This window comes from Podarcis pityusensis (assembly GCF_964106645.2).
Source record: "Podarcis pityusensis genome assembly, chromosome: 1".
NCBI lineage: Eukaryota > Metazoa > Chordata > Lepidosauria > Squamata > Lacertidae > Podarcis > Podarcis pityusensis.
In genome coordinates this window covers 3,850,507-3,873,497 of record NC_138028.1, presented here as the reverse complement: position 1 = coordinate 3,873,497, position 22,991 = coordinate 3,850,507, and the positions used below count along the sequence as shown (strand labels likewise).

The 22,991-nt window shown below is 47.3% G+C and overlaps 1 protein-coding gene across 1 annotated transcript in view; it reads left to right on the top strand.

The window, feature by feature from the left end:
• The window catches only part of PYGL (glycogen phosphorylase L), a 63,499-nt gene that overhangs the window by 35,107 nt on the left and 5,401 nt on the right, over window positions 1-22,991 (top strand). The window contains exons 11-20 of the mRNA XM_081019344.1: window positions 3,845-3,991; window positions 5,634-5,797; window positions 10,013-10,127; window positions 11,044-11,145; window positions 12,659-12,806; window positions 13,175-13,233; window positions 14,396-14,537; window positions 17,160-17,367; window positions 19,278-19,412; window positions 20,823-20,889. Of these exons, the coding sequence (XP_080875470.1) occupies window positions 3,845-3,991; window positions 5,634-5,797; window positions 10,013-10,127; window positions 11,044-11,145; window positions 12,659-12,806; window positions 13,175-13,233; window positions 14,396-14,537; window positions 17,160-17,367; window positions 19,278-19,412; window positions 20,823-20,889 (1,287 nt within the window). The remainder of the gene's footprint in view (window positions 1-3,844; window positions 3,992-5,633; window positions 5,798-10,012; window positions 10,128-11,043; window positions 11,146-12,658; window positions 12,807-13,174; window positions 13,234-14,395; window positions 14,538-17,159; window positions 17,368-19,277; window positions 19,413-20,822; window positions 20,890-22,991) is intronic.

The following is a 22,991-nucleotide window of genomic DNA, read 5'->3' as shown; positions in this document are numbered from 1 at the left end:
TGGGATTTACATATAAGCTAAACGAATGCATATATATGACGATAGACCTTGTGTGCTTAACAGAGGTTTTCGGTGTCCTGTGAGCCTTACACCAAATAGAACTAAAAACGTGTCGCTTATCTCTAACTGTAAGCAAGAGTTGTTGTTTAGTCATTTAGTCGTGTCTGACTCTTCGTGACCCCCTGGACCAGAGCACGCCAGGCACTCCTGTCTTCCACTGCCTCCCGCAGTTTGGTCAAACTCATGCTGGTAGCTTCAAGAACACTGTCCAACCATCTCGTCCTCTGTCGTCCCCTTCTCCTTGTGCCCTCCATCTTTCCCAACATCAGGGTCTTTTCCAGGGAGTCTTCTCTTCTCATGAGGTGGCCAAAGTCTTGGAGCCTCGGCTTCAGGATCTGTCCTTCCAGTGAGCACTCAGGGCTGATTTCCTTCAGAATGGATCGGTTGGATCTTCTTGCAGTCCATGGGACTCTCAAGAGTCTCCTCCAGCACCAGAATTCAAAAGCATCCATTCTTTGGCGATCAGCCTTCTTGATGGTCCAGCTCTCACTTCCATACATCACTACTGGGAAAACCATAGTATGTGACTCTTAATCTCAGAGGTGTGGGTTCGAGTCCCCACATTGGGTGAAAGATTCCCGCATTGCAAGGGGTTGGGCTAGATGACCCTAATGGTCCCTTCCAACTCTTCAGTCTTTTGATTCTAAGATGGTCACATATACTGGGGAATTGATGCTGCCACCACCAGGGAATGTATCGGTTATCTGGAGAACAACAACCTGTAAGGATGGAAATATTTCTGTCTATCTCTGCCAAAGTTTGAATAGTACTTTCCTTTTTGTTTTGTTTTTTTAAAACAAGACGTGCTAGTACTCAAATATTGATAATTGCTGTGGGTTCCTGCACAGAATAGCTACCATAGGCAGCTAAAAAAAAAGAGGCATTTGTGTTACGACCAGGTTTAGAACTGGATTGAGTCTTGGTTGACCACAAACTTGACATGAGCCAACAGTGTGACGCGGCAGCTAAAAAAGCCAATGCAATTATGGGCTGCATCAATAGGAGTATAGCATCTAGATCAAGGGAAGTAATAGTGCCACTGTATTCTGCCCTGGTCAGACCTCACCTGGAGTACTGTGTCCAGTTCTGGGCACCACAGTTCAAGAAGGACACTGACAAACTGGAACGTGTCCAGAGGAGGGCAACCAAAATGGTCAAAGGCCTGGAAACGATGCCTTATGAGGAACGGCTAAGGGAGCTGGGCACGTTTAGCCTGGAGAAGAGGAGGTTAAGGGGTGATATGATAGCCATGTTCAAATATATAAAAGGATGTCACATAGAGGAGGGAGAAAGGTTGTTTTCTGCTGCTCCAGAGAAGCGGACACGGAGCAATGGATCCAAACTACAAGAAAGAAGATTCCACCTAAACATTAGGAAGAACTTCCTGACAGTAAGAGCTGTTCGACAGTGGAATTTGCTGCCAAGGAGTGTGGTGGAGTCTCCTTCTTTGGAGGTCTTTAAGCAGAGGCTTGACAACCATATGTCAGGAGTGCTCTGATGGTGTTTCCTGCTTGGCAGGGGGTTGGACTCGATGGCCCTTGTGGTCTCTTCCAACTCTATGATTCTATGATTCTATGATTCTATGATTCTATGGATTGCTAAGTTTTCAACAACAACCTCACCGTGTGTGTCAAGGGAATGTATGCAAGGATGTGAGGATAAGCAACTGTGAGCCTGGCTCAAAGTAATTTATTACTTATACCCTGCCCATCTGGCTGAGTTTCTCCAGCCACTCTGGGTGGCTCCCAATCGAGTGTTAAAAACAATACAGCAATATATGGGTCAATAACCAGACCAAGAGTAGAAGTTCAAAAGCTTTATTATTTACTGACCAAAGTTTTGCAAAACTAGGCCGTCCTCTCCCTTAACAAAGAGTTTGCCTGCAGAAAGGCAAAGGGGAATCGGACAGAAGGAGTTCTTCTGGCTAATTAGATTCACCCTAATCCACACGCAGGTGCTACAGACAGGTGTTCCCCCTGTGTCCTTCTCTGCCTGGGTGTACACACACACAGAGGTTTTTAGAGAGAGATGGGGTGCAGAATGAAGCCCTCTCCCCCAGGAACTAGAACGCCACTAGCATTATTCATTGCTGCAGATCCAGGCTGTAGGGGTCAAAGTGTCTCTCGTACAGTCCTCTTTGCGTGCATGGGGACATAGGTCCTGCAAAGTTCAGACCGCTGGCCTCGCTGCTCCACCTTCAACTCCAAACCTCCTATCTACCTGCCCCACCTGCTTCTTTGTTTGCAGCCTCTGCAAGCAAAAGCCATGCAAACATACACACAAACCCGTTGTATTCTTTCTGCTATGCGGTCCCTAAGCAGTTCCCAGGACTCCTTATCTTCAAGGTTGGAACAAACTGCTACGAGCTGCAATCGCCATCTATTATGGTAGCTTTTCAGTCTATCTGAGTTCCTTTCAAAGGAAAGGGTAGAACAGAATTAAGAGGCATAGTTTAAAAAGCATTGTATGTAGTAAAGCGGGGTATGTACCGTATTGGCCCGAATATAAGCCACACTTATTTTTTTCAAATTCCCATCTGGCACAGTTGCCCTCCAGAGAGCAGCCCGGGAGCATGGGGCAATGGTGCCCATCCCAGCTCCCAAGCCTCCCCGAAGCCACCAAATTTTAAAGGTGCTGCTTATTTGCAGGTGCGGCTTATATTCGGGCCAATAGGTATGTCATAAATGTCTCAAGCGAGCATTGGCTTACTAGGTTGCCAAATGCACAAGTTAGCCACGGTGCTTCTGCTTCATTCAAGTTGCCAACTTGCTAGAACCATGTTTAAATAATACAGGGTGCCTTTTAACCTTGACACTGGCACTCTGTTCCAGTCACATACAAAAAAAGCCCTGAGTTCAGGTTTCCCCCTTTTAATTTACCTAAAATACGTATTTTATCCCCCATCGGGGATTGAACCTATGACCTTCTCAATGCAAAGCAGATACTCTGCCACGGAGCTTGTTAACAGAGAAATCTGAGGGCTCCCTTGGACAAAAAAACAAGGACCCCAGCCAGGAATACCAGAGCAAAACAGCAGCCAGTAGGCTTGGTCTTTATTGAAGACTGTTGTGACAGGACTCCCACCTGCCACCAGGTGGAATAAGATGGAAGCCCCGAACAAAAGAGAACCCAAACTTTTATTAGCTGCTAATCCCCATGTTACACACACACCCCAAACTACATCACTAATACATCATGGTTACATCATGAAAGGGGAGGTCTGGTGGCAGTAATCTGAGCATCCTGGACCCTGCCCCATGGTTCCCCTTGCCCTCCACTAAACACCCATCAAGTGTAACAAAAAAGATATTTACATTTCCCTGTTTCCCAGCCAAGTTAACCACACCCTTTTGTCCTCATCTGGCTTTGTTATTTCTGGAATGGCTACCTGTCTGGCACTCAGGTATCAGGATGCCAGGCATTATCACTCGGGCAGAGGGGCTGCTGAGTAGCTGAGCTCACATGTCTAGATGAATTTCTGAAGTTTTCTTAGTGAGCCGGTACATAGATACTTTTATCAGTGAATTCTTACATTTGGTATCGTGCAGCAGCGGCCCTTTGAATAGATAGGAAGAAACTGTGATGAAGTGTTTTGTGGGGACAAATCACAAAAGTCACAAAAGCGATTGTGCTGGTTTTGGTAGTGGGCTGCATGTGCATGGTATCTGCTGGAGGGGCAACCCCCCCCCCAACCTATACATAAATTCCTGCAACAGCTACTTTAGCCTTCTGTTTCCTTTCCTTGCCCTGCTCACTGTCCTTCTCTCACTCTCACAAATCCTAGGCCTGGGACATCACCACGCGGACTTTTGCCTACACGAACCACACAGTTCTCCCCGAAGCCCTTGAGCGCTGGCCGGTGGAGCTGGTGGAGAAACTTCTGCCCAGACACCTGCAGATCATCTATGAAATCAACCAGAGACACCTGGACGTAAGCAGGGCTGTGTCGCCGTGGTCCCCGCTTCTGGTTTTCAAGCCCAGTGCCATGATTTGGGGGGCAGCGGAAGTGATTTCCCAGAGAGCCATTTAATGGTGCAGATGTTTTTGCCCTGCTTGCCTAGGGTGGAGCTCACACTCCCCAGTGGCTCACTGGATTCCAGGATTGGCTTTGCTCTTGCCCACAGGGTGCCAGAGAGGAGTGCAAAAAAGGCTTGCCCTCCCTCCGATTTGGCTTCAGGCATCATCAGGTGTAACCGAGGAGAACAGAAGCCAAGTCGGAGTGAGGGCCATTCTTCCTGCCCTCACTCTAATGCAGAGGTCAGCAAGGTTTACCTGCCATGGGCCCCTTAACTCCCACGGAGATTGCTCCGTGGGTCACAGCGTGAGTGCGCGTGAGCGTGTTTCCGGTGTCTGTACATGTGCAGACGCAATTTCCGGCACGGAGGAGGCATGTGCGGCTTCCCATTATTTACATATAATGGCGCTGTGGGTTAAACCACAGAGCCTAGGACTTGCCGATCAGAAGGTCCCTGCAACTGGGTGAGCTCCCGTTGCTCGGTCCCAGCTCCTGCCAACCTAGCAGTTCAAAAGCACATCAAAGTGCAAGTAGATAAATACCGCTCTGGTGGGAAGGTAAACAGCGTTTCCGTGCGCTGCTCTGGTTCGCCAGAAGCGGCTTAGTCATGCTGGCCACATGACCCGGAAGCTGTACGCCGGCTCCCTCAGCCAATAAAGCGAGAAGAGCGTCGCAACCCCAGAGTCGGTCACGACTGGACCTAATGGTCAGGGGTCCCTTTACCTTTACACTTGGAGCATTCTAACTCAGCTCCTTCCTAATCAGCATCAAACGGGGGGGAAGATCAAAGGACAAAAATCCTACAGCACGGAAACACAATACAGTGGTGCCCCGCAAGACGAATGCCTCGCAAGACGGAAAACCCGCTAGACGAAAGGGTTTTCCGTTTTGGAGGTGCTTCGCAAAACGAATTTCCTATGTGCTTGCTTCGCAAGACGAAAATGTCTTGCGAGTTCCTGCGGGGTTTGTTTCCTCCCCCCCCCTTTTTCCCAAGCCGCTAAACCGCTTATCAGCTGATCGGCTAAGCCGCTTAACAGCTGATCGCTAAGCCGCTTATCAGCTGATCGTTAAGCCGCTTATCAGCTGATCCTTAAGCCGCTTAACAGCTGATCGCTAAGCCGCTTATCAGCTGATCCGCTAAGCCCGCTAAGCCGCTAATACTGTAGCGCTAATCCGCTAAACTGCTAATGGGCTTGCTTCGCAAGGCGAAAAAACCCGCAAGACAAAGAGACTCGCGGAACGGATTCTTTTCGTCTTGCGAGGCACCACTGTAATAAAAACATCCTGCCTCCATCACTTCCCACAATGTGGAATGAAAATATACACCGTCATGTGATATAAACAATCCCATGCCTGCAACATGGGGAAAGAATCCTAACAGTCCTACCCTCTGCAATGCAGAAATACTAGTTCTGTGACACCCCCCTTTCAAGCTCAAGGTTCTGCTGTCAGGTGGAGGGCTCTCCGGGGAGCTTCGAAACTGGGTTGGGCATCTTCCGGCATCCTTTTGGAGCGATGTGAGTGCCTGAGCCGTCTTGCTCTCCTTGTCGCCGCTCAGAGAATCGCAGCCATGTTTCCAAAGGACGTTGACCGCCTCCGGCGGATGTCCTTGATCGAAGAGGAAGGCATGAAGCGCATCAACATGGCACACCTGTGCATTGTGGGCTCGCATGCCGTCAATGGAGTTGCCAAGATCCACTCGGAAATCGTCAAGTCGCAAGTGTGAGTACGGGCGGGCATTTCCGCAGGGCCCAAGTGGGTGGGCGTGGGAAAAAATCTGGAACTAGGGTTTAGATCCAAGGTGGGCTTCTGGGTTCTTTGCCACTGGGCCAGTTGGGTGGTGGTTGAAGACAGAGCTCTAGAGCTCCTGAGCATGTGCAGATTGTGGGAGCGGGCAAGAGGAAATGTCTGCAGCCATCCCCTGTGGAGAAAGGTCGGCTTCCCCCAGAACATTTCCCTCTCTCCTTCCACCTTCTCTTGGTCACTGTTTCTTTGTAGTCAGTACCTTGACAGTTGGGGTATTGTGGTTTCCTTCCCATTTTTAGTCTGGCGGTTTTTGTTTCTGTTTTGTACTTCGTAAGAACTTCTGTAATCATCTCACTTTCGTCTGGTACTCTTCCTCTGAACCAGAGCACAAGAAAACAGAAAGTAGACCCATTGTGCAATGCAAAGACCAATAAAATTGGCGATAAAAAAGTAAATCACAGTGAAAACTATCTGTGAAATCGCAGCCCCAAAATAGTGTACACACACACACACACACACACACACACACACTGTGTTTCCTATAAGATGTTGTTGTTCTTGTTTAGTCATTTAGTGGTGTCCGACTCTTCGTGACCCCCTGGACCAGAGCACGCCAGGCACTTCTGTCTTCCACTGCCTCCCGCAGTTTGGTCAGATTCATGTTTGTAGCTTCGAGAACACTGTCCAACCATCTCGTGCTCTGTCATCCCCTTCTCCTTGTGCCCTCAATCTTTCCCAACATCAGGGTCTTTTCCAGGGAGTCTTTTCTTCTCATGAGGTGGCCAAAGTCTTGGAGCCTCAGCTTCAGGATCTGTCCTTCCAGTGAGCACTCAGGGCTGATTTCCTTCAGAATGGATACGTTTGATCTTCTTGCTGTCCATGGGACTCTCAAGAGTCTCCTCCAGCACCAGCACCATAATTCAAAAAGATGTAGCAATAGTCAACTTGGACTGCTATAAGAGAAGTTTAAGCACATACACGCAGAATAAGTCTATTGTCAGGAGTGAGCCAGCAATAAATCACATGGAGCACTTTAACTCTTTATTAGAAGAAACAAGGTCTGCTCCGGAGTGCCAGGCCTAATAAGCACACTTCTCAATAGCTCTGCCCCCTATGAAGCATTTGTGGAGGCCAAGATCCTCAACTTCCCACAACTGCCAAACTCACCTCCTCTCCCAGGTCCTTCCCAAGCCATCTGAGACTATGCCAACATAACTGTCTTTGCTCCTCCTGCTTCACACCTCTCCTGGTCCTGGGAGATCAGAAGGGAGGAAAGAGTGTTGCAGCAAGAGGGGCAGACACCCTGACTTCTTCACCAGCTTGACTCCTCTCTGCCTCCCTCTCTCCTGCTTCCGCTTCTGATTCTGGACTTCTCTCTGACACAGACTCTCCCAGCTCACCAAGCCTTGTTAGCCCTTCAGCTTCCGACACCTTCTCTTCTCAGTCTTCTCCCTCTCACTACTCATCGTTGTTCTACCACCACCACCACTCCCCGGGCTCTGAGACTTCTTCCATTGGGGGTCCCCCAGCTGTACAGTAGGACAATTAAGTGAAGGGAGGTGCTGTTGCACTTACCGTATTTTTCGCTCTATAGGATGCACTGGACCATAGGAGGCGGAGAACGGGAAAAAAAATTCTCCCCCTCTCTGCTCAGCGCCGTGGCAGGAGGAACGGAGCCCCTTCCATTTCTCCTCCCGCTTCGCTGAAGGGGCGCTGCGCAGCTCTCCCTCTCTGCTGAAGCCAGGAAAGTCTTGCTCTCCCGTCTTCAGCAAAAGGAACCTGAAGCCTTTGGAGGGCAGTGCGAGTTCCCGCTGCGCTCCGAAGGCTTCAGGCAGCTATCCCTAAAGCCTGGAGAGCGAGAGGGGTCTGTGCGCACCGACCCCTCTTGCTCTCGAGGCTTCAGCGAAAGCAGCACGGAGGGAGTGCTCCCTCTGTGCTTCGGAGGCTTTGTGTTGCTATCGCTGAAGCCAAGGAGCCTGCATTCACTCCATAGGACGCACACACATTTCCCCTTAATTTTTGGAGGGGAAAAAGTGCGTCCTATAGAGCGAAAAATACGGTAAGTCCTGCTCGTGAGTTTCCCTTTGGGGCATTTGATCGGCCACTGTTCAAACAGGATGCTGGACGAGATGGTTGGCCCGATCCGGCAAAAGACTCTTCTTATGATGCATTGTTAGCCAAGAAATCTTGATGATATAACAATAAGAATTTATTATTTCTGGACTTCCGGGTTAGCGCGATCGGCTAATGGCGGATTCCCTCCGAGCTCCGGAGGGAATCGGCTTGACAGGGGCTGGGTCTTGCCGTGCCGGCGACACGGGGACCCTCAAAAACCACGGGCATAGGAGCCCGTGGACATGGTGACTCGGCGGGCATCGTTAGCGCCCTCCCGACTCGCGAAGGAGCCTTTTTAAAGGCTACGGAACGGGTGCCGGGGAGTGGCGTGGTGCTGTGAGTCTTCTGCTTCCCCTGCCGAGCGAAGCCGCATGCCATTTGTCGGAGAGCGCTGACTTCTTCCTATTAAAATTTGGACTTAAAATCAAGAACAACAACCCGTGAGTAATTGGGAAATTGGATTACAAATAATTTGATTATGAATTTGGCACGAGCGGGGGAGGTGAAAAAAAGGGAAGTCCGCCCCCCCTTATTGTAAACAGTTTGAAGCAAGGAGCTGTCAACTAAGGTTGCGTGAAGAATTGGGGTAATTCGATAAAAGATATAAATTCCACAGATTTAAAGGACTAAGCTAATGTGCCGGAGGACAAAAGTTTAATTATTTGGACTAAGTACCACCTTTCTCAAGCCCAGGAGTAACCCGTGAAAAGAGCCTGCAGAGGATTTATAGAAAACTTTTGACAGCTGTCAAATTAGCTGTCAAAGCCGGAAAAATCAAAGCTTAAATTCTAACCGGCTATACTGCTACAAAATATTGAAAGTAAAGAAAGACTGATACAAATAAACCTGACTTTTGGATCGGAAGGGAAAAGAATACTAAGTAACTAGAATCCCTCTAGAGGGGATTCTTGGATATTACAAGAATGGAACTAGGTCGGGAAATACGAGCTGACTTGCAAGAGCTTATTTTTCTCATGGGAAAGCTGCAAGAGAGGATCGAGCAAGGCCATGTTTTGTCTACAAGTCCTACGAAACCGAAGTCAACAGAAAATATACCTACTGAGTTGGAAAGGGACTTGATGCTCAAAACACAGGCAGCTGGACAAGAAAAGAAACCAAAGATTAAGACATCAGCTGAACAGGAGGAGCAGAAAGAAGGGGTGGCTGAAAAGTTACAGAAGATAAAAGAGAGCCGGAGACCTGCCAAGAAGAATTCCAATTCGACTAAGATGAAAACTGGATTATTTGGGACATATAGACTTAAGAAACAGAGTTGGAGCTCCACCTCTAAACAAGTAGGCCTTGCTGGAAGAAATATGGTTAACATGGAGAAGGTACTTCCCCGACCTGGGGTGTTCAATATGAAAGATTTTCGAAGAAGCCGGCGGAAAGGGACTGAGAGAGATTCGAGAGCCTCGGACGTAAGGTCACCAGGCTAAAAAGATGGACTAATTGGACTTTGGTTTGGGATTGAAACCGGGAAGAGAAGGGTGGGGTTTAGAAGTCCAAAGGGGGCCTGATTTTTATTTTGCAGTGTAAAACTATATGCTCTTTATTATTATAAGAATGGGGAATCTGTGGATGGGAATTAGGGACAATCTTAGGGAAGGTATTTTATTATTTGTTTTTATATCTCTTTTTTTTTTCTCTCTTTTTATGTATGATTAAGGTATATATTCTAAAAATTGCTAAATAATCCAAATTAATGGATAATAATGAATTAAGGTTTAAAATTATTATAAAGAATCATATTAATAATTTATGGTTAAGTAAATTAATAAATTATGATTAGGACATTAAGGATAAAAACTTGCTTGAATAAACAATCGGAGTTGGAATACAATAAGGGGAGGCGTGGGGAAGTCATGAAAAGAAGTTATTGAAAATGAGACTTAAAAGGTGGAATTTTTTATGTTGTGTTTTGTGTTATTTTTTTTGTGTTTTTGTTTTGTTTTTTGTAACCTTTTGAAACTTTAATAAAGATTATTTAAAAAAAAAAAAGAATTTATTATTTCTACCCCACACATCTGGCTGGGTTTCCCCAGCCACTGAACTGAGAATTTCCTTCCTGCGCAGGTTCAAGGACTTTGCAGAGGTGGAGCCAGAGAAGTTTCAGAATAAAACCAACGGCATCACCCCTCGGCGGTGGCTCCTGCTTTGCAACCCGGGACTCGCAGAGTTAATTGCAGAGGTAGGCAGCCCACCTGCAGTTGACTTTTTCTGGCAGAAATCGCACCGTTTCCATCAAGGCGGATTGTGTCCTGATGTACCTTGGACAGCAATAAGGCTGTTTCTGTGCAGCAGTTTATTCCATTTCCCTGTTAATTTCCACGTTGTATTTGAACTTTCACATGATGCAAAAGGCACTTCTATTCTGGAATATAGCATGCATTCAGAGCTCATTTCTGCGTCATTTGGTTCCAGGAAAAATTGGTCTTCAGCCCCCTTAACCCAGAAAATCACAGTAGCAAAGTGATGAAATTTGGGGCCGTATCCGAACATAACTTTGCCTACCATTTTCATGGGGAAACAGAGGCATGCGTTTTTAAAAATATTTATTTATTTATTTATGCATTTCATTCATAAAACTAATATATCATGTGATTGTGAAAAGCAACAACCGCAAAACAGTTTACAAAAGATTTACGAAAGATTATAGCTAATGCTTTGGATTAAAAACGGCTGCTTGTCCACAGTAAAATCAAGGAAAATTCACAATCCTACTTCAAAACATGCAAAAGTTAAAATGCTAAAAGAGGTCCAGACAACCTCAGATTTCTAAGCATGTGATGAGTAGGTTTGTCTAAACAGGAATGTTTTTAGCAGGCACCGAAAAGAGCACAGTGTAGGCACCTCCTTGATCTCAGTAGGCAGGGAGTTCCAAAGTTCTGCCGCACTAAACTATCAAGTTCTTACAAATGCAGAACGGGTCTTTTGCGACGCCTGTAGTGGTGCCAATCGAAGTGGTCAGGTGGGCACATGTAAGGCTGGCGTGGTAAGAGGCAGAAAAAAGTCTTTTTTGGGGAGGTGAGCAAATACCTCGGAAAGGCTGCTTGTCTTGAGGCAGGTGGTCTGGATGCCTCAAGCCCCCTGCCTCTGTTTTACAGAAAATAGGAGAGGAGTACGTCAAGGACCTCAGCCAGCTGACGAAGCTCCACCGCTATGCCAACGATGAGCTTTTCATCCGGGAAGTGTCCAAAGTCAAACAGGTAAGCGGGTAGAGGAGCGGGGTGTCTTCTTGTCGACTTTGCAGCTCGAGAGGAGGCTGGATTCTGCTCCCGAGATTCCTGGGAGACGCTGGACTTCACGTCAAGCAAACGTGGTGGCCGGGAGGGGGGGGGACGGCCACACGGCCCTCGATCCTTGCCAGCAGCATCACCATCAGTTTACTTGCGTTCCACTTTTCCACAGTAGTGCTCAAAGTTGGCTCACAAGATGCCAAACGAACACCATATTAAAAACACTTGGAAATAATCATAATGTCAGTAAATGTGGGAAAAAGTAATTGTTACATTTATCCCCCACCTTTTCCTACAAAGACCTCAAGTTTGCTCAGGATGGCAAACAGACACACAGTTTAAAACTGAAAATGATACAGTAGTACATTAGTGGTGGATTTGTACAGTGGTACCTCGGGTTAAGTACTTCATTCGTTCTGGAGGTCCGTTCTTAACCTGAAACTGTTCTTAACCTGAAGCACCACTTTAGATAATGGGGCCTCCCGCTGCCGCCGCGCCGCCGGAGCACAATTTCTGTTCTCAACCTGAAGCAAAGTTCTTAACCTGAAGCACTATTTCTGGGTTAGCGGAGTACGTAACCTGAAGCATATGTAACCTGAGGTACCACTGTACTGGATTGTTTGCACATAGGGCCAGATTTAGGTTTGATGAGGCCCTAAGCTACTGAAGGTAATGGGGCTCTTTGTATATCCAGTTGTCCTTTGTCAACAACAAATTGTCGCTGTTTTTGTGTTGAGTATGTGCTACATGGCAATTGATGGACCTAATAGGTTGCACAAGTTGCTGTGCAACCAGTCCATGCAGAATGTAGGCACCCTATATATAGAAAGGAGGAAAGCAGTGATATTTGAGGGAGCAGGCTAGCAGGCGGGGCCCATGACTTACATCATAGGAGCCTACACAACACAAAACACTGTTGCTGTATGTAGGTTTTATTTTATTTGTTTTTCATCTTATATTTTGGAAATGTACATCCAGGTATTTTTTTCCCTTTAATTTTTTTGGGAGCCCCCAAGAGAGTGGGGCCCTAAGCTAGAGCTTGTTTAGCTTATACGTAAATCCAACACTGTTCACACACAATTCCACTCTCTTCGCTCTGTGGTGCTTCCCCCAAATGTTACCTTGGGGGGGGGGGGCAGCCTTGCATTACAAGGCAGCAAAACTGGACGGAAAGCCCCAGGAAATTTCTGTGCTATGAAAAGTTGTGGGATTTCGGCAGGAGATTGAGGGACAGACCCCGGTTGGGAAAGGAAGTGTATGTTGGCTCTGAAACATTTGCAGGTGCAAACGGTGTTGAAAAGGAGGGTTGTGTTTAACCCCGCCAATATTGTCATGAACGCAGAGCATCATTAATGCGCAATAAAAAGGACGTCCCGGGAACGCATTAGGCAGGGAGCTGCTGCATCCGGTGCCCTCAGACCATGCCTTGCTGGCTATATTTGCTGCTGCTTTGAGCGATTGCACCTTCCCTCTGCCCTCTCAGGAGAACAAGGTCAAGTTTGCCCAGTATTTGGAGAAGGAATACAAGGTGAAGATCAACCCGGCTTCCATGTTTGACGTCCAGGTCAAGAGGATCCACGAATACAAGCGGCAGCTCATGAACTGCCTGCACATCATCACCATGTACAACCGTGAGTAAGGGCACGGGGGCAGCTGGGCATCCTGGGCATTCGTGGTTAGCAGGCAGTGACAGCCTCACCTTCTAGGTGTCTTGGAGGAAAAGAAGAAGAAGAGTTTGGATTTGATACCCTGCCTTTCACTCCCCTTAAGGAGTCTCAAAGCGGCTCACATTCTCCTTTCCCTTCCTCCCCCACAACAAACACTCTGTGAGGTGAGTGGAGCTGAGAGACTTCAGAGAAGTGTGACTGGCCCAAGGTCACCCAGCAGCTGCATGTGGAGGAGCGGGGAAGCGAACCCGGTTCACCAGATTACGAGTCCACCGCTCTTAACCACTACACCACACTGGCTCTCATTTTGTGTTCTCCTTTCTCTCCCACAGGCATCAAGCGAGACCCCATGAAGCTGTTTGTGCCCCGGACGGTGATCATTGGTGGCAAAGTAAGCGATGGGTTTGCGCTGCACATTTCGAGAGGGGACAGCCTAGAATCTGCTGGGGTGCCCCTTTTGGGCTGCCCTTGGAAGTGCCTACCTGCCTGCCTGCCTTCCTTGGACTTGGCAGTGGCCAACGTACCACATCTTGTGGGAGAGAGTTCCACCGATGAATAATTAAGCCCTGTGTGGAGGAATACATTTCTTCACCTCTCCTGATGCTACTACCCATCCAGAGTGCTAGTGTTACGGGAGAATGAGAAAAACACCTCCCTAAAGCATAATTTCATGTACTTCTGTCGTGACCACCCACCACCACCACAAAAGGAGAGTGTGAGGTGTTGATGGGGAATTTGTGCAGCTGAAAAGTCTGCTTAAACAAAAAAAATACATCTAGAAAGCATCTGGAGGGTCCTGGCTTCAGGGAGGCTAGGGGGAAGCACAAGGATGCCCAGCTTGAGGCATTTCCAAAATAAAGGAAGGATTGAACTTTGATTAATAAGAATACACACAGAGGCTTGAACCAGCAAGACTCTGGGAAGGGTGCGTATAATAATCTCTATGTGCCTCCACCCCTCGGCCCAGGTCGTTTTATTCACAAAAGAGCTTTTTACAGAGTGTTTGTAAGAACCAATCAGATTTCTTCTGAGCATTTCAACAAACCCCACGTGGGGACAAAGTTAAACTACAAACACTAGTTAAGCATGCATATTTTGGGGGTAAATGAATGAAAACTACAAAGGAGTGCGTTCAGCAACCCTGGAGGTCATAAACAATCAATACACATGATAAGGAGGATGGCCCGGAGGACAGCGATCATTATCACCTTTATGTGAAACCTGTTTCCTGGCCCGAAGATTAACATCCTAAGATTAAGATATCAGAAAAGCTACAGCAAAGAAACTGCCCACTGTCTTTGATGACCCAGGATGCCTGCCTCTCTAAGTGGGTACGTGACTTGTGAAGAAAGAGAAATGGAACAGGGATGCAGAGGTGTGGATTGATCAAGAATCATATCAAAATATTTGAAACCCAGTCAACGCAATGCTTTCATTGCTGACACAAATGGCTTACTCTATATTTGTTATAATTCCTCATAGCAATCCCACCTGATCACTACACCAGCTGCCACTGTTCCTTCTAAGCGCTTGCGTTTCTGTCCTCCTTGCAGGCTGCTCCTGGCTACCACATGGCCAAAATGATCATCAAGCTCATCACCTCCGTGGGCCACGTAGTCAACAACGACCCTGTGGTGGGGAACAAGCTGAAGGTCATCTTCCTGGAAAACTACAGAGTCTCCTTGGCTGAGAAAGGTAAGGCCAGCATCGTCCGTCGCTGGCAAGAGCTGGCGTCTAAAAGCCTTGCATCATTTCTCCTGGCAAATGTGCCTAAGAGTCAAAATGTGTTTCAAACCGCACTTGTGCTTCATTGGCTTTCCCTACGACGTTTTTCCTGTTCTTGGTGGGTCCCTCTTCCTTTGACTAAAATGTTGGGGGCGGGAGAACATATCTGTGGTCCTCTAGATATTGTTTAACTCCAACTGAACACCAATTGCTGGAAACTGAAGGAAGGGGGACAGCTCTGGGGCCCACTGGGTTGTATCCAACTAAGTTCTACTCAGAGAAGAACCATTTAAATTGATGACGACGAGTAACTTGGGTCCATTTCTTTTTGCGGAATCCAGTCTTCACGTGACAGAGGGCTTGCAGTAGAGCTTCATTAACAGACCTTAAACATTTAATGGAACGATGGATTGAATTTATAATCCCGCCTTGTTCTCCAAGGAGCTGAAGGTGGCATATATGGTTGTCTCCCTCCTCATTTAATATCCACAACAACCTTGTGGTGTAGGTTAGGCTAAGAGGCAACAACTGGCTCAAGGTCACCCAGTTAGCTTGATAGCTGAATGCGGATTTGAACCCTTGTCCCTCCCAGGTCCTACTCCAACACTTTCTTCTTCTTTGGCGATCACTCGTAGCCGAGTAAGATTGTCTTCCATGTTGTTGTTGTTGTTTAGTCGTTTAGTCGTGTCTGCCTCTTCATGACCCCATGGACCAGAGCACACCAGGCACTCCTGACTTCCTCTGCCTCCCGCAGTTTGGTCAAACTCATGCTGGTAGCTTCGAGAACACTGTCCCACCATCTCGTCCTCTGTCGTCCCCTTCTCCTTGTGCTCTCCATCTTTCCCAACATCAGGGTCTTTTCCAGGGAGTCTTCTCTTCTCCTGAGGTGGCCAAAGTCTTGGAGCCTCAGCTTCAGGATCTGTCCTTCCAGTGAGCACTCAGGGCTGATTTCCTTCAGAATGGATCGGTTGGATCTTCTTGCAGTCCATGGGACTCTCAAGAATCTCCTGCATCACCAGAATTCAAAAGCATCAATTCATCGGCAATCAGCCTTCTTTATGGTCCAGCTCACACGGTTTTAACAGTGAGTCCGTAAGTGACTGTGGAGGCCAATTCTGGATCCACACGTCCTTCCACAGTGGGGACATTGGTTTCCAGGTGGGAGTTGATCGCGGTGTGGAATTGCCAAGCGTGCCTTCCTCCTAGCACATTTCTCCCTTGCGTCCTGAGTTCGAGTGTCTTCAAAGCCCATGACACCTTTGGTAAAGGCTGTTCTCCAACTGGAGCGCTCGCAGGCCAGTGTTTCCCAGTTGTCAGTGTTTATACTACATTTTTTAAAGAGTTGCCTTGAGACAGTCTTTAAACCTCTTTTGTTGACCACCAGCATTACGCTTTCCATTTTTAAGTTCGGAATAGAGTAGTTGCTTTGGAAAATGATAATCATGCATCTGAAAAACATGACTTGTCCAACGAAGTTGATGTTGAAGAATCATTGCTTCAGCACTGGTGATCTTTGCTTCTTCCAGTATACTGGTATTAGTTTGCCTGTCTCCCCAAGTGTTGTGTAAAAGGAAACAGTGTTATACCAGGTCAGGCTATTGAGTTGTCTCTTGGGCAGAAAAGGTGCTTAACAGTTTCTCTCTCAGCCTTTATTATTATTATTATTATTATTATTATTTGTTTTCAATTACAATAAACCAACAATAGCCTCATTATAACAAAGCCAAATTATAATACAATTAGTAATACCAATAATTCAGATGCCAAATTATACAATTTAGGTAGCCTCCCACGTGCTAGAATTGATGCTTTACTTTATTTCTGTGTTCCAAAATCTTCTAAATTTCAATTACTCTCAAGTCAAAATAACGTTAAATCCCTTATACAGCAACTGCAATTTTAACAACTTCCATTTGTACTGACACATTGAATGATTTATAAAGCTACAGGTGAAGCATTCAAAGTATATCTTTGTTCTTCCTGTGAGTGGCAGTTATTCTGTCTGTAATGTTTCTTCCTGTCCTTGTAAAATATTACGTCTTATCTTTTCCTGGTTGTTGCTGTTCTCCATCATGCCTTGGGTGGAGCTAATATCCCATTGTTGTTTCCGAAGTTCTCCATTGCTCTGTCCCGTGGTTCATTGTTTGCAACTTTAGCAGCAGCTGCCGAAATCACACTGTCCCAATAAATATCCTGTTTTCTCCATTTTTCTCTCAGCCTGGGAAGGAGAAGAAGCTGTCGAACTTCAAATAACTCAGTACTGAACCTTATCAACTCCTTGGCAAACTCGCAGATTCCTCTCCCTCAGCCTTTAAATTGGAAAGAGACAGAATTTGAAACTGGGACATTTTTCCCCAGTTGCCCCACTGAGCTACACCCTTCCCTCTCCTCTGTGTGCAAGGCGGTTTGATATGTCCATATAACAAAGTTGCTTGTTTGATTCTGCATGTTATTTTTCCTGATTACCTGCTGCGAGCCGTCATGGTTGGCTGTGACAGAAATGTATAATAATAATAATAATAATAATAATAATAATAATAATAGTAATAATAATGGACCGCAGGAATGGCTAAAATTGCACTCTCTTGGCAGTGATCCCCGCCACAGATCTGTCGGAGCAGATTTCCACGGCAGGCACCGAAGCGTCTGGCACCGGCAACATGAAGTTCATGCTGAACGGGGCCCTGACCATTGGGACGATGGATGGCGCCAACGTTGAGATGGCAGAGGAGGCTGGAGAAGAGAATCTCTTCATCTTTGGCATGAGAGTGGAGGATGTGGCTGAGTTGGACCGGAGAGGGTGAGTATGGCAGAAGCGAAGGTCTCGCCCACGCTTTTCGCTTGACCTGTGTTTTGATTGGATTGGTCACTGATGAATCCCCCCCCCCCCGCCCCGGTTCCAAGAGCTTTTCTCATTGCTCCACGGTTGTGCCTTGCAAAAATTTGATCTTGCCCACTGAATCGGATCTTATCCGATGCACAGAAAATCCAGAGGTTTTGCTTATGGTAAGATCAGATTTTTGACCCCTTGCATATGTTAATGTGCAGATCAATAATTGCTCAATAATTTGAGTTACCCTACAGTTTGGAGGCGGCTGTTATGGCAATTCTGTTGGCAAAGTTACTTTGCCTAATACAGGTGGCGTCCGGATAGATGCGAAAACCAGACATCACTGAACAAAAACGGTATAAATTGAAGAGGAAAACTCCCTCCGAATTGCACAGCCAGTCAGAGCATGTGCTGCCTCAGTAAATGTGATTCCTCCGTGTGAAACAATACTTCCACCTATCCCCATCTTGACAAGTTGGCTTTCACGTGAACATAATTAACCCTTAAGTTACAAACCAAATGATCCCTGCTGCTAAACTTCCAACAGATTTTCCTCACCAAATCAAGGGAGTTCACATGTCTGCCCCTCCTGGTATAACAAAATGAGATAGCTGAGGATGTCTCGTGACTGCAAAGCCAGGAGCACGTAACAGACCAGGCAGAGGGCCTTCTTGGTAGTGGCGCCCACCCTGTGGAACGCCCTCCCATCAGATGTCAAAGAGAAAAACAAGTACCAGACTTTTAGAAGACATCTGAAGGCAGCCCTGTTTAGGGAAACTTTTAATGTTTAATAGACTGTTGTATTTTAATATTCTGTTGGAAGCCGCCCAGAGTGGCTGGGGAAACCCAGCCAGATGGGTGCATAGCTATCAACTTACAGATTTGAAAATAAGGGACCAACAGCCTTGAAAATAAGGGATCAGCAGCCAAAATAAGGGATTTTAGCCAGCCAGCTGAAATACGAAGTTAAAAGGGACCAGATAATTTGGGAGAGCAGCGCCGGTTTTTAGCCCTTCGTTTCCAGAGGTTGCTGCTCAAGACACCAGCTGATGAAACACTGCAATTAAATAACTACAAGCAGCAACCACTTTACCCACAAAACAAAGTCCAAGCTACGAAGATGCTGCTGCAGTTCTGTATCTTTTCTCTCGTGCTCCATCTGCAGCTCTCAGTTCCATCAGGCGGGGCGGGAAATAGCGGCCGAAGTAAACCCGCAGATCAGACCATCTATGCTAGCCTACCACTACAAATCTGTGGGAGAAGCGCTTGCGGTCCTTCCCTTGTAGCCCTTGGCATACCTGCCCACGCCTCCGCCTCCTCCTCCTCCCTCTGAACTGCTTTCTCTATGGTTGCCCTCGCTCTCCTCTCAAGGCTCCTCAGCAATTCATAAGCTGCGCCAGGCTGCCCATCTCATCTGGGTCCTTCGGTGGCGCAGCCGCAGTACAGCCTAGCGGCAGCGGCGGCAGCGGGCAGAGGGGAGGCCCCAGGCAGAGACCCTCAGTTCGGTGGCCGCGAGGAGGATGGCGGCGGAAGGGCCTGAGGCTCCCGCCAGTCCTGGCAGGGAGGTGCTCCTGGGGGCTGAGGCTGGTGAGAGGAGGCCAAGCAACACAGTTGGAGCCTCCCTCCTTCCTGGCCGGCAGGGAGGGAGGGAGAGGAGCTGCTTCCTTTGAAACCCGGGAAATTTAAGGGACATCATCAGTAAGGGACAGCAGTGGGGCACGGCGCTGGGATAAGGGAGTTTCCCGCCAAATAAGGGACGGTTGACAGCTATGGATGGGTGGGGTATAAATAATAAATTATTATTATTATTATTTTAATATACATGGCCATCGGTAATCTTCAATATGTGTGCTAAAGGTTTTCCTCTCTCTTTCCGTCAGGTACAAAGCTCAGGAATATTACGAGAGGCTTCCTGAGCTAAAGCAAGCCATGGATCAGATCAAGAGTGGATTCTTTTCACCAAAAGAGCCTGACCTTTTCAAAGATTTGGTCAACATGTTGTTCCACCATGACCGGTGAGTGGAGACCCCTTTGCAGAAACCTGTTGACAGCTTTGGCTAATGGTTGCTTGTGCCACACTCTGTAACTTGCCTGGCCTGTGTGCCTCAATCGCAGCAGGGTCTGCTTTCCCTGACCCTCCACTCTGGAAAAAGTTTAAGGAACATAGAATTGGGACCCCAAGGGTCATCTAGTCCAACCCCCTGCAATGCAGGAATCTCAGCTAAAGCATCCAACCTCTGCTTCAAAACCAAGGAAGGAAAGTCCACAACTTCCCGAGGGAGACCTTTCCACTGTTGAATAGCTCTTACTGGGGTGTAAATATGTAGAATTTTTTTTGGCAAAGGGTGTTTAAGGAGATAGCAGAAATCACGGGGTTAAAGCTGACCAAAAGTCCAGAGGTAGCACAATTTATGATGGGGTGGAAGGTTCACGGGCTAAGAAGGACTTGCTCCCAAATTTATTGATGGCTGCACGAGTTATTGCAGCTAGGAAGTGGAAGGGGCAAGCAGAAAATAAAATGGAAGAATGGTACAAATAGGTTTGGGATATAGCTATTAATGATAAATTAACATGTGCCATTAAGGTAAGATGGGGAATACGCAGGAGAAATGATTTTGAGGAGATACGGAGGGTGGTTGTAGAATTTGTACTGTTAAAATGGAAAGGGGTCAAACCATCGCAAGAGGTGTTGGAATTTTGGGAGGTTAGATAGCTATAATGGAATGGTCTCAGGGAGCACATTTTTATGATTATGTGTGATTAATTCTTAATTTAATAATAAAAAAGAGAAAGGGGGGAGTTCTTCCTGATGTCAGGGCCTATTGAGTGTCTGGAGTTCAGCCTACACTCGAGTAGGACCCTGGCAGAGACACATGCCCGACTGGCATGTTCCCTCCCTCTTGGTCGATCGTTCGGGAGCTCAAAAGCTTTCTTCTGCCTGAACATCACAGCGACCGATGCCAACAGACATCAGCACACTTAGGGATCCGTAGAGTCTGCACAGCATTGCGTAACAGACCTCAGCAACTCTGCATTTTGGCTAATCTACTTTATTTACATATCAACACACACGGAGAACTGCAACATGGCTCCCTCTCTCTCCAGCATCAGACAGCAAAGAGAAAAAGAACAAAGGACAATAGTCCCACTTCACGGAACACAGTAACACAAACATCCTGTCTCCATCACTTCCCACTCTGGGGAGTCAAAACATAAACTGTCATGTGAAAGACAATAATCCCATGACTGCAATCATGGAGCAGGAATTCTAACATTGAGGACCCTGTTTCTATTTTGACAGGACATTGGACTTTGATGCTGGCCTGAGGCCTTTCTGTAAAAAATAAATAAATGGCCCTGCATAGGGTCTTCATTGTTCAGGCACAAGCCCCTCTAACGCCCGCTCTGACTCCTTCCTCGAATAGGTTCAAAGTCTTTGCAGACTACGAAGCTTACGTCAGATGTCAAGACAACGTCAGTCAACTCTACATGGTAAGCTGGGCAGAGGGTGTCTTGCTGCTGCCAGCGGTCTCCTGAGATCACCTTACCCTGTGTCAACGCACTCGCTTCGATCGACCAAACTGGCCCCGTTCCAGGCACCGCTTAATGCCCGTTCCACATTTGTAAGAAGTGCTTTCAAGCGAGGTGCTGGGAGAGGCTGGAAGGAAGCCTAGGGGTTCCTCGTACCATTGCTAACCTTCCCAGATTCTCCAAAATGGAATGAGAGGGAAGGCGCCCCACGCCGCCGCCACCCAGTGGCATAGCGTGGAGGTGCAGGGGGGCCGCCCGCACCGGGCGCAACATCTGGGGGGGCGCGCTCGCACTCGCAGCTCTCTGCCCCTACCTGGCTCACTCACTCTCTCTCACTGCAGTGCTGGCTGTGCGAATCCGATCCGAGCCGCTGGGTCGCCGCCCACTGTGGAGGGGGTGGGTGCCAGGCGTGCGGTGCGGAGAGAGAGTGAGGGACTATTTGGGGGAGGAACAGTGCAGCGGCCGCCCAGCGCAGCGCTGAGCGCGGGAGAGAACCACCAGACCAGACCAGGCAGCAGCAAGAAGAAGCTGGCAGCGGCGGCAGGTTAGGGGGTGCAAATTACTTGCCTTGCCCCGGGTTAGGGGGCGCAAATTACTTGCCTTGCCCCGGGTGCTGACAACCCACGCTACGCCGCTGCCACCACCACGGCCCTTTTTCTGGAGTTCTCCCAATATGCATGGTCCTCCGGGACAGCAGGGAGGAGAGGAAGTTGGTCCAAAATGCAGCAGCCAGATTCCTGACTGGGCGTTCCCTTCTATAACCCCTGTTTTAAAACAGCTGTGCTGGTTTTCAATTCGAGGTGCTCACATTGTCTAAACCACTGGGTCTCTTGGGCCTGTCAATTGGAAGTTCGGCGGTTCGAATCCCCGCGACGGAGTGAGCTCCTGTTGCTCTGTCCCAGCTCCTGCCAACCTAGCAGTTCGAAAGCATGCCAGTGCAAGTAGATAAATAGGTACCACTTCGGCGGGAAGGTAAACAACGTTTACATGCACTCTGTCCCATTGCGCCAGAAGCAGTTTAGTCCTGCTTGCCACATGACCCGGAAAGCTGTCTGCGGAGAAACGCTGGCTCACTCGGCCTGAAAGTGAGATGAGTGCCACAACCCCATAGTCGCCTTTGACTGGACTTAACCATCCAGGGGTCCTTTACCTTTACATTTTACCTTTAGTGCCCTAAATGACTCAGGTCCCAAATATATAAGGACCACCTCCTTCCCTACAGACCATCTCTGGTGCTGAGTCCAGCAGAGGAGGTCCTCTTCGTAGTTCTCCTGCCCTCAGACACTATGGGGTGTCAGCCTAGGGTGAGAGGACCTTTTCTGTGGTGGCCCCTAAGATGTTGTTACGGTAAAACAATTGACTTTGAAGTCTGATTTTTAAATAGTAGACAAAATGATAAACACTGTAATCACTCAAATGCTTGATATTACCAGTTGTGCTTCAAAAACATCAAGGCTTCACCTCACACCTTTTAAAACTAAAGAGCAAAGCTAGGCTGAATTTCAACTCCATCACCACACCAGAATTTAAGAATTACCCTCCAATGCTTGCAGACACATGTCCTTCCACACGGCCACAAATTGGGAGAGTTGAAAGGGACCCTGGGGTCATCTAGTCCAACCCTCCAAAATATAGGGTTCACAGCAAGATTTCACAGCAAGATTTGTACTACCAAAGAGACATACACATTTAAGTACAGATTTACAACTGCGAAAGGAAACACCTATGCTCCTATCATGTACTAAGGAAGAGGAAAATAAAAGTACCCAACTTTACACAGAACCCTTTTAGCAGATCTTGAGATAGTTTGAGTGAGAGTTTACTTCCTTAGACTAAAGAGTGCAAGTTCCTAGAGAAATGATCTTAAAGGAAGAACAGTTTTCCTAAGATAAGATAGGAAGAGAATCTGGGAGAGAATATTCTATAAGCATAGAGTTATTTCAGTTGATATAACCACTCACAAATAATAAAAACAGTCCTGGATTTGATTTAAAAGGGATACAAAAGTTAATAATGTTTCTGAACTCGCATAGGAATAACGATACATAGGAAAGTGAGATGTC